Source organism: Alnus glutinosa, chromosome 6, assembly GCF_958979055.1.
Source record: "Alnus glutinosa chromosome 6, dhAlnGlut1.1, whole genome shotgun sequence".
Taxonomy (NCBI): domain Eukaryota; kingdom Viridiplantae; phylum Streptophyta; class Magnoliopsida; order Fagales; family Betulaceae; genus Alnus; species Alnus glutinosa.
In genome coordinates, this window is record NC_084891.1 from 26,307,869 (window position 1) to 26,318,704 (window position 10,836).

The 10,836-nt window shown below is 38.7% G+C and overlaps 2 protein-coding genes across 2 annotated transcripts; one reads left to right on the forward strand and one right to left on the reverse strand.

The window, feature by feature from the left end:
* Positions 1–3,109: 3,109 nt before the first annotated feature.
* Positions 3,110–4,811, reverse strand: LOC133870360 (uncharacterized). Its single transcript, XM_062307459.1, has one exon. It carries the CDS (start codon positions 4,611–4,613, stop codon positions 3,228–3,230), a length of 1,386 nt encoding a protein of 461 aa, XP_062163443.1. The 5' UTR covers positions 4,614–4,811; the 3' UTR covers positions 3,110–3,227.
* Positions 4,812–5,950: 1,139 nt separating this feature from the next.
* LOC133870359 (probable beta-D-xylosidase 6) lies at positions 5,951–10,172 on the forward strand. Its single transcript, XM_062307458.1, has 6 exons — positions 5,951–6,927; positions 7,342–7,508; positions 7,605–7,702; positions 8,336–8,686; positions 8,775–9,188; positions 9,274–10,172. The coding sequence occupies exons 1-6, from the start codon at positions 6,190–6,192 to the stop codon at positions 9,870–9,872; spliced, it is 2,367 nt and encodes a 788-aa protein (XP_062163442.1). The 5' UTR covers positions 5,951–6,189; the 3' UTR covers positions 9,873–10,172.
* Positions 10,173–10,836: the final 664 nt, after the last annotated feature.

Genomic DNA, 10,836 nt, shown 5'->3' on the forward strand with positions numbered 1-10,836 from the left:
TAAAAATGCGGTTAAACTTTTAGTAAAATTACGGTTTAGCATTCATAATCATACCTTCTTAAAAATAGCTTGCTATTTGAAACCACCATTTTTCTACGTTTTTAAAATTGAATCCCAAACAGAACGGCCATTTGGCAAACCATTTTAATTTTTCTAAAAAAATAAAACTAAAAATATCCATACTTTTTATATTGCATCAATAATTTTGTATTATTATTTAGGGTAAATGTCTAATAAATCCCTGAGTTAAAGCGCCATTTGAATTTGGTCCCTCACTTTTTGAAAGTAAGTATTTGGTGCTTAACTTTTTCGCGAATTTGAAACAGGTTCTTCTGTCATTTTTCTATCCATTTTTCTAAACACCGTTAGTGCCACATCACCCTTTTTGCCATGTCATCCTAAAATATTATTATTTTATTTAATTATTAATTTAAAAACTTAAAATTTCTTTCCTTTTTTTTTTTTAAAAAAAATAAAATAAAATTCTAAAATAAGAAAAAAGAAAAGTAGGGGGTATGGGGCGGCAGCCACCTCCCTTGAACTGATGAGTTCTACGGTGAGTGTTTTTCTGTTCTCTGTCGCTTAACCCACAGCCTATGCAAATCCAGGAGATCAAAGATTTCATTGTCATCGCAAGAAGGAAAGATGCGCGCTCGGTGAGGATCAAGAAGAGCAAAGGTGTTGTCAAGACTCAAGTTCAAGGTTCGTTGCTCCAAGTACCTTTACACGTTTTGCGTGTTCGACCAAGAAAAGGCTAACAAGTTGAACTGTTGAAGTAGCCTCTCCCTCCAGGTCAGAATCATGGATCTGCGCTTGGTGGTGTTCCCTTTAACATATTTTGGTTATTTGTTTGTAAAATTTCTAAATGGTTGAACCGGATTCTTTGGCTAGTTGATTATTCTTTTTCGCTTCAACTTATTTTAAATTGTGCACAACAATTATTTTTTTGTAAGTAAAGGCCAATTCTTTTCTCACATTATGCACAACAAGCAACAAAGCAGAAAAATGGATGGAATTTGCATTCAAAAGCACAACATCCCTCATCGGCAATCTCTCGAACACCTTTTGTGCCTATTCCATCAACCCAAATTTCAGACAAGTATGAACCAAATGCACTTCCAACAAACACATCCAACTCCAACTTGGGTTGATCTGCATTCATCGACTTCTTGACCCACTGTTGCTGTTACGGTCCTGGAGAGATTGAGAGGGATGACCTAAACCCTCTGTTATTCAATCAGAAAACAACCACCCAACAGAACAAACAAACAAAAACGAAGAAAAAAAAGGCACTCACCGAAAAACTCACCGGTCCAAGAGGGTGGTTGCGGCCCCATACCCCCTACTTTTCTTTTTTTAGAAAATAAAAAATAAATTTTAAGTTTTAAAATTAATAATAAAATAAAATAATAATATTTTAGGATGACATGACAAAAAGGGTGACGTGGCACTAACGGTGATTAGAAAAGAGGAGTGATTGTTACACTTATGCTGCACAACTCCTGCACTCACACCAGACACAAGGAAGTGGGGCCCAGTGTGTGGGTCCCCCTTCCTTGTGTCTGGTGTGAGTGCACAAGTTGTGTAGATGAAGTGTAACGATCATTTTCCTTAGAAAAATGGATGAAAAAATGACGAAAGAACCTGTTTCAAATTCGCGAAAAAGTTAAGTACTGAATTCTTACTTTCAAAAAGTGAGGGATTGAATTCAAATGGCGCTCCGACTCAGGGATTTATTAGACATTTATCCTATTATTTAAACAAAAAGTTCATTAAAAAACATACCTATGTTTGGCAAACCACTCTATTTTTTTGCCTTGAAAAAGTCAACTCCAAAACATTTAACTTTTTATATCACATCAATAATTTTTTTATTAGTTTTTTTCATTTTTTATATAACCAATTATTTTTTAACAATTATTATTATTATTTCACCTTTTCTCATTGCTCTATATCACATCAATTACTTATTATTATTATTATTTTTTTTTAAAAAAATTGCACCATTAATCCCTATAAGAGGAAGAATTTGTTGAGGTTAACTCCAACGGTAAAGGCTACAAAGACGGCACCGTTTATGCTTGCCAGAGGGTGGTACCTTAATTACCACAATCCATTTAAAATTTAGCTTCCCACATATAATGAGCACACTCAACGTTCATAATAGTTAACTTATTAAAACTCTCATCATGTCTCTTGTGTGAACATGTCAAAAAAAAAAAAAAAAATATAGTTAACTTATTAATTTCTCTTCAACGTGAAAAGAATGCAAGGTTTTTCTTTATTATTGAAAAAAAAAAAAATGCAGCTCGATCAACTACTCAATTCTATATTTGCTACTAGTATTGAAAGTGTAGTGCCACATACATTCGCTTCTAAGTCATGCTCTAACGGTAAAAATTATCATTAAATTTTTAATAAATTACTATTAAATTTTAAATTTAATTATAAATTTTATTGTCATGTCAGTTAGTATACTTAAAAGTGAAACTTATACAGAAAAAGTTACTTAAGGGTTGCATATAAAAGAAAAATAAAAAATGTTGGCGTCCAACATTGAGCATGAGATTAGTGTGGAGATCCTGTGCTCGGCTACGCTATCACTATATGGGCCAACTATTTCAAGGTAAACCTTGCTATAGGTAAACTAAGATACTCGTACCTATATAAAAAAAAAAAAAATGCTACCTCCAATTAGTATACAATTCTTTTACAATTTGTTAATACACTCTCACATGTCAACAAATTCTAAAAGAGTTATAGACTGCATATAGCATTACGAGTAATACTAGAAACTATATTCTTATCTCACAATTATTACTGACGTTTCCAATCGAGCCTTAAATCAATTTTTGTTAAAAATAAAAAATTAACAGCCAATTGAAAGTGGCGTTAAGATGAAAATGTGGTTCATGGTCATATTCCTTACATTCCTCACACCAAATTGCACTAAAATAATATTGTGAAAACATCACAAAATTTACACTCTTAAACAAATCCCTCATGTGCACACAAACCAACACTGAAACCAGTATGTACACAAACAAGTATCATCACACAACTCAAACCCACACCACCAAAGAGTTGGTCCCCTCGAGAAAGCAAAAAATTCACCAAAACCTAAATAAATCCTTAATTCCTTTTATTTAAGCTCCACTTATGAAAAAGAATAATAACAATAACGACAATAATAATAATAGAGTATAGATTAATAACCAAAACACAATTCACACAGCAGAGGTCTTGGCAATAGCCTTACCCTCCTGATTCAAACCGCCGCCACCTTGTCTAGCATCAACCGCGACCGTCTGATAGCCGGACATAACCCCTCCCTGCGTCGTGTAATAGACCTGCGTGTACCCGGGCTCGGTTGGCTGCTGCACCATCTGACTATTCCCCTCGGTACTATAAGCTCCCCCGACAACCTTTGGCTGCTGCTGCTGAGGCACTGCATTGTATACCGGCTGTTCCCGGTACGCCTCTTGAACCATCCTCTGAACCCCGTAGTATGCCTGACCGATTGGGCCGGTCATCGGTCGTACGGCTTGATAGACTCCAGTTGGTGTGGGAATCAGATACACCGGCTGGTGATGGTCCGTTCCAGTAGCCGAGACGGGATGATAGCCCCCTCCGGTGGTCATGACCCTCTCCGGAAAGTAATTCCCCGTAAGATTCACTGGTATCGGCACCGGGATCTGTGTCGCGGGCGCCGGTGTGATTTTCTCTGGAACTTTCTGTGCGTAGAAGTCTCCGGCAGCGTATGCCCTAGGGTTTCCCTCGTCGCTTTTTCTATGGAATACGGTCTGCTCGTGGACGTTATGAGCAATGTGCAATCTTTGCAGTTCATGGATTTGCCTCTGGATCTCCGTCGGAGAGATCGCCGGTTCGCCAACCAGGTGCCGATCCTCCGATCCGCAATCGGAGCCGAACGATACGTCCTTCGTCGCCGCGTCCGTAACCGTTGGCGGGGGAGCCGATTCCGGTAACTTCGTCGGGGGAAACCCCTTGTCCAATCCAAAGAGAAAATCCGGATTCCCCGGCGGTGAGGAACCGTCGATCTGCACTGAATTCAAAGCGTCGACGAACCACTGGCGCTCCGATTTCGGCTGCCGCTGCGAAGAGCCGAAGCTCGCCAGGGCCGGAGCCGTATCCGGAGCAGCATTAGGGTTTAACAAAGGAAATAGAAACAACCTGAGCCTGGCGGGCTTAGCGGAGGCGCGGTACAAGCGGTCGTACTCCGACATCATGTGCTCGAGATCCTCATCGTTGGTGACGGAGATCAAAGCGTCAAGATCTTCACCTGGAAGCTGATACTTGAAGCAAACAGCATCAACATCAGGTATTAGAGACGAGAGCTTTGACTTGATGGCGGAGAATTTGATGGTACGATCGACGGATAGGATCTTGGTCTCGCCGCCAACGTAAGCGAGCTGGTTGTCGTATGGCTTGGGCTGGATTTTCCCGTCGTAACTGCACATGAATTTCACTTTGTAGTTTAAAGAAGAAGCCTGTTGCGGCGGCTCGTCCCACGACGAGTTTTCGCATTCGATTTCTCGGGAGAGAGGGGAGGAGTCTCCGGAATCCGGATAGGACGAGTACGCGTAGTTTTCCATTGGATTGGATTGAATTTTGTTTGGAAACGATCTGGGGTTTTAGAGGGATAGGGTTAGGGTTTGAGGAGATTGGGGTTTGGAATCCATTTAGGGGACACGCTATGAAACTGGGTGGAAAGCGGCGTTGTCGTGCACAAGAAGGTCCTTTTGTGGAGTTTGTCGGGGTTGGGAGCATCTGGGAACGGGGGACCTACCTTTTATGGTTTTGTTTGATTGATTAAGAAGGAAAAATAATGGGTCCTTGTGGAGGCGTGAAAAGGAAGGGTTGGAGACTCTTTTTTTTTTTTTTTTTTTTTTTTTTTTTGAGTATCGGAGTTAGTTTATTTATTTATTTGACAAATTGATTTTTTTGTGGGCAGAATATTTCTAATAAAATAAATAATAATTTCCTAAGAACATGCTGCTGAAGTTTAATCATACGCTAATTATGATAACTTCGTTCACATAAAAAAGGCAACATTTTTATATTTATGCACCGTATTCTTTTAATAAATGACACTATTTCTTAATAAATAATATGCTGAGGTTTAATCACATGGCAAATGAATGATTATTATATTGTTTACCAATTGCAGACTGTGATTAAAACTGTGTGGGTGGAGCAGAATAAGCCGCGAAAACAGTGATAGTTCCTAATGTTACTTTTATTTTGTTTTTTTTTTTAAAAAAACACTTCAAAATTAAGAAAAGGACAAGGTTTTCGTATCAATTAAATAGGAGGAAATTCCTCTAATTTAGTAAAACTGAAGCACCCCAGTTAATCAGTTATAGACTTATAGGAGATCTCATTCCATCCCCGTTGACCTATTATCAACCTCAAGGAAAAAACCAATTGTCACATTTATATCTTGCAATAATATTTCTGTTGTTAATGCTTTTTAGAGTATGATTTATTTTTATTTGAAAAATGTTCTAATATGACATAAATGTGAAATTAATTTTAAATATTTTTTTTTATTTTGAGTTGTTTATTAATATCTTTATTTAAAAAAGAAGAAAAAAAAAAGGTGTTATCAATCAAAGCTCTTCCTAGACATTTTAAAAATGCACTAAATTGTTCTAAGGAACAAATTCAATTAAGATCCAACGACTTTTTCATGGAAATAAAAGTGCATGGGAATTGGGAAATTTTTCCTTGTGCTAACAAAAATATTGTTTATGCCTTCATTTATTAATATTTTTTTACAAAGATTTATATCAAATTGTGTTGAAAAAACTTCATTCAACTCTATCTATAAAATTATCACTTATTTTTTTACATGTATTTTTTTAATTGCAATGACAATTGGAAAAGCAAATATATTTTTAATGAAATTTCTTCTAGATTCGTCTTTGCAGAGTTGGAAGATAACTGAAGATAACCGGAGAGGATCTGGTCTCGAAAACACCACCCAGTAGGCCAGTACCAATTGCAATTTTATATTTTGACGGCTCACCCTTTGGGCTTTGTTGACCCCAAAGACGGAAAACGAAAAATGAAAGAGAATGCTTACTGTAGTAGACTACTAGTCCTCAGACTTCAGAGAGGAATGAGGATTTCATTACACCCGGAATCTCGAGTTTCGCTGGTTGCAAAATGTACCGAAGATGGCAGTGGAAATGGAACGCAATCGTTGTGATACTCGTTCTCCTCACGCTCCTCACCATCTTCTACCCAATCTCTCTCTTCCCAATCACCTTCACAACAAGCCCACCACGCCCCTCAAAACAGAAGTTCTCTTGTGCTTCACCACATCACTCTTACCCCTTCTGCAACAAATCCCTCCCCGTCAAAAACAGAGCCCAGTCCCTCATCTCCCTATTGACCATCCAGGAAAAGGTCCTCCTCCTATCCAATAACGCCTCTGCCATACCCAGGCTCGGCCTGGCTGCTTATGAGTGGTGGTCCGAGTCCCTCCACGGCATAGCTTCAAACGGCCCCGGTGTCTCTTTCAGTGACCCGGTTAGAGCTGCGACTGCATTCCCTCAGGTTTTGCTTACCGCGGCTTCTTTTAATAGAAGTTTGTGGTTTTTGGTTGGGCGGGCTATTGGGGTTGAAGGGAGGGCCATGTACAATGAGGGTCAGGCTGGGTTGACTTTTTGGGGACCGAACATTAATATATTCAGGGACCCCAGATGGGGGAGAGGGCAAGAGACGCCGGGCGAGGATCCAATGGTAGCGAGTGCTTATGCTGTTGAATATGTAAAGGGGTTGCAGGGGGAGGAGCTGGGTGATGGGGATGGTGGGTTCATGGTATCTGCTTGTTGCAAGCATTACACTGCTTATGATTTGGAGAATTGGGGGGATTTTAAGAGCTTTAGCTTCAATGCAATGGTAAGGAAGTGTCTAATGTTCTGGTTTTGTATGTCATTGGTTGCTGTTGGAAAAACTCTAAAAACCCAAGACAGTTTGGGCTTCCAGCACAAAGTTTTTGTTTTTCTTATAGGGAACAATTGAACTCTTGTTCACAATGGTATAGTGGGTGTCCTTCCCGGCGAAGAATCATTTAATCAGGATATATTAGTCTAATTGAACTCATTTGTGGAAATGATTTAAATTGAAGTCAGTTTTGATGATATCCTGTCTCATCTGACAGCGTGCACACATTTTTCTTGACATTGAATTTAGCTAAAACAAAAAACATTGAATAAAAATAAATGCTCTGAAAGCTTTTTCGTGTTAATGAAATGAAGAACATGATTTGGTTTCCTTCTCTTTGTCCTGTGGTGGCTTTTGCTATTTTACCAGGTCTCTAAGCAAGATATGGAGGATACATACCAGCCTCCATTTCAGAGCTGCGTTGAAGAAGGCAGAGCTACCTGTTTGATGTGTTCATATAGCCGGGTCAATGGAGTGCCTTCATGTGCACATCATGATCTCCTACAGAAAGTTCGGAGGGAATGGGGCTTTAAAGGGTATGTACTGACATCGCAAGCTTGGATTGCAATGTTGCCATCTGAATGAATTATCTTCCGTGTGTTGTGTTACAATTTTTTTTATGGAAAATGCAGATACATCACATCTGACTGTGATGCTGTTGCTGTAATGTTTGAAGATCATAAATATGCAAAGGCTCCTGAAGATGCGGTTGCTGATGTTATTAAAGCAGGTCAGTTTGTTGCATGGTGTAATTAGGTTTATGGGAAAAACACATGTGCAACCTGTATGCATTAGAAATTTGATGCTTGTGCTTGAAGCTTTGTCATTGCCAAATTTAACTGGCATAAACATGACTTATTACTGCGAATATCTTCATTTTCAAGCACTGATGTTGATAAATAGCCGCTAACAGTTAAATATTTTATATATATGCATACAGGTTTGTATACAATATTCAAACTATTTTGCACTTGAAAAGTTTAAGGTTTGTTAAATGAATTTAAGGAACTGAGGCCTCGATATATCTTCCTTTTTAAGGGGCTGAGGAAATAAGAGAGCATACAAAATCTTCAAAAAGAAGTTAGACTTGGCCATATAGTTGTGCAGAATTTGAAGATATTTGGTTTGTCGATGTGATAAATACTAAATGAGGGTTTAAGGCTAGCCTTGATGTTAGAGGCAAACACCTCATGTGCGCCTCCATCACGAGGAATTAGATTTTGTATTTTAGCCTCTGAAATCAATGCATTTTGTTCCTGTGATACTTTAGCCTTTGAACCAACTTGTAAATGAGCTTCATCAACTTCATAAAACTAAGCGGTACTGCTTGTAATGTTTCTGAGAAAGGCTTGACTGGAACCAGGAATGGATATAAATTGTGGCACGTATTTGTTGCGGTATACCCAGTTGGCGCTTGCACAAGGGAAAATTCAGGAGGAGGACATAAACCGAGCTCTATCAAATTTGTTTTCTGTTCAACTTCTTCTTGGCCTTTTCAATGGAGACCCTGTTGAGGGACACTTTGGAAGTTTGGGAAGGGAAGATGTATGCACTCTGGGGCACAGGGAATTGGCCCTAGATGCTGCGAGGCAGGGAATGGTGCTTTTAAAGAACAAGAATAATTTATTGCCATTAAATCGAATGGATATCACCTCCTTGGCCATTATTGGCCCTTCAGCAAATGATTCCAGCCGACTGGGTGGTGACTATACAGGTTTCTCTGAAAAAAAGGATTGCTTGTCCCTTATATTGATCGCTTATTGGGTTAAAGTTATTTTTTAATGGCTTTCTTAAATGTATAGGTGTACCATGCAATCCGAGAAGCCTTTTTGAGGGACTGCAACCTTACATCAAAACTATCTATGCTAGTGGTTGTGGTGACACTCAATGCAATTCCAGTGATGGGTTTGTAGAAGCTGTTCGAATTTCCAGAGAAGCTGATGCAGTAGTTGTAGTTGCTGGGCTTGATCTGTCCCAAGAAGATGAAGGACTTGACAGGGTGAGCCTTCTCTTGCCTGGTAGACAGATGGATCTCATCTCTGCAGTTTCTTCTGCAAGTGAAAAGCCTATTGTCTTGATCCTACTTGGCGGTGGACCAATTGATGTATCCTTTGCTAAAGTAAACCCACAAATCGGAAGCATTCTCTGGATTGGATACCCAGGTGAGGCTGGTGGGCAAGCGGTTGCAGAAATTATCTTTGGAGAGTTTAATCCAGGTTTGTAGCTCAAATGAAGTCTTAATGTTGAATATTCAATATTTTGTCATAAAGAGATTTATTGGACAGTTTTTGAGAGAAACAGGTGGATGCCTGCCAATCACTTGGTATCCTGAATCATTTACCAGTGTGCCGATGAACGACATGAGCTTGCGGCCGGACCCTTCACAAGGCTATCCGGGACGAACATATCGGTTCTATACTGGAGAGGTGGTATATGAATTTGGATATGGGTTGAGTTATTCCAATTACAGTTATAAATATACGTTGGTGCTGGACAAAATAATTGTATCAAGTGCTCCTAGCAAGGATGGTCCAAGTAAAATGATGACTCACCAGACTTCAGATGGGTTTGATTATATCCATGTTGATGACATAACATCCTGCAATCGCTTGAAATTTGAAGCGCAGATCTCAGTGTTAAACCTTGGGGCTATGGATGGGAGCCATGTGATAATGTTATTTGGTCGAGCATCCAATTCGATCAGAGGAGCCCCGCGGAAAACTTTGATTGAATTTGCCCGTGTACATACAAAAGCTTTGAGTGATCTTCAAGTAAGCATTGGGGTTGACCCATGCAAGCATTTTAGCATTGTGAATGATGATGGCGTGAAGATATTACCCTTGGGAAATCATCTTCTTATGTTGGAAGGTTTGGAGCATTCTATATCCATTGAATTGTAACATGGGACTTGGGGATTTTCTTGAACTGGTCACTACCTGATGGGCTGAAGCTTCACACGGCTTATGATCAGGACTGGACATCTCTTCTGTATCAATGTAACATTCATAGTGAAGCAGACCTAATTGTTTTCAGTTCAGACTAGACAAAAAGCTGCTGCTTCATCTTTCTTCTGCTGAAGGCATATTTAGCTGCTGACAAGAGGGTAAAGAAAACTGTAATCCTCAGTCCGATTGACATTTCTTTTCCTCAATTTTCCCAGAAAATAGTTTCTCAAATCCTAGTTTCACAAGTTGAGCTCACTCTTTTTTTTTTTTTTTGGTCGTTTCTTAGTACAAGTTGAGCTCACTTGCTGTGCTTGGGATGTGATCCATATGCTTTGTTCTAGGACTTGACTATTTTAGTTTAATTTTAACACTATAGTCATTTCAAAAAAAAAAAAAAACACTATAGCTTTAATTTAATTTAATTTTTTTAATTTTAAGACTGGAACTTTACATAATTTCTAATATGAGATAATCATTGCCCATTTTTTCTGTTAAATTAATAACACTGATAATGTGAAATTAAAATTACGTCTTTAAGATGAAAAAAATTAAAAAGAAAAATGAAAAATGAAGAAAAAAAAAATCATTTGCCTGGGTGCCTGTGTAGCCACGACCCTACCTAGCCGGTAGCCACAGCTGTGGTTAGGCCTAAGGCCTTGTCCTACAATAAGTTTCTTTTGAAAAATTTAAGGGAGGGTATGAAATCTCCGATAAGGTAGCCGAACCACTTCGGTCATGTTTGGTAAAAAAATGAAGAAGAATCAGTCGTGTTCTTGTCAGTATCGAGTAGAGCGCCACGTTTACTCAAATCAATTGAACAAAGTAAAGTTTAACTTTGAATTGATTATATTTATTAATTTCAGTTTTGCTCATCTTTGCCTAAGAAGAGAGAGAGAGAAGATTAAACAAAAGTTGACGT

Coding starts and splice junctions, on each gene's coding strand:
- LOC133870360 (XM_062307459.1), bottom strand. CDS start 4,613: ATGGAAAACTACGCGTACTCGTCCTATCCGGATTCCGGAGACTCCTCC.
- LOC133870359 (XM_062307458.1), top strand. CDS start 6,190: ATGTACCGAAGATGGCAGTGGAAATGGAACGCAATCGTTGTGATACTC. Junction 6,928..7,341: donor GCTTTAGCTTCAATGCAATG/GTAAGGAAGTGT, acceptor CTATTTTACCAG/GTCTCTAAGCAAGATATGGA. Junction 9,189..9,273: donor CTTTGGAGAGTTTAATCCAG/GTTTGTAGCTCA, acceptor TGAGAGAAACAG/GTGGATGCCTGCCAATCACT.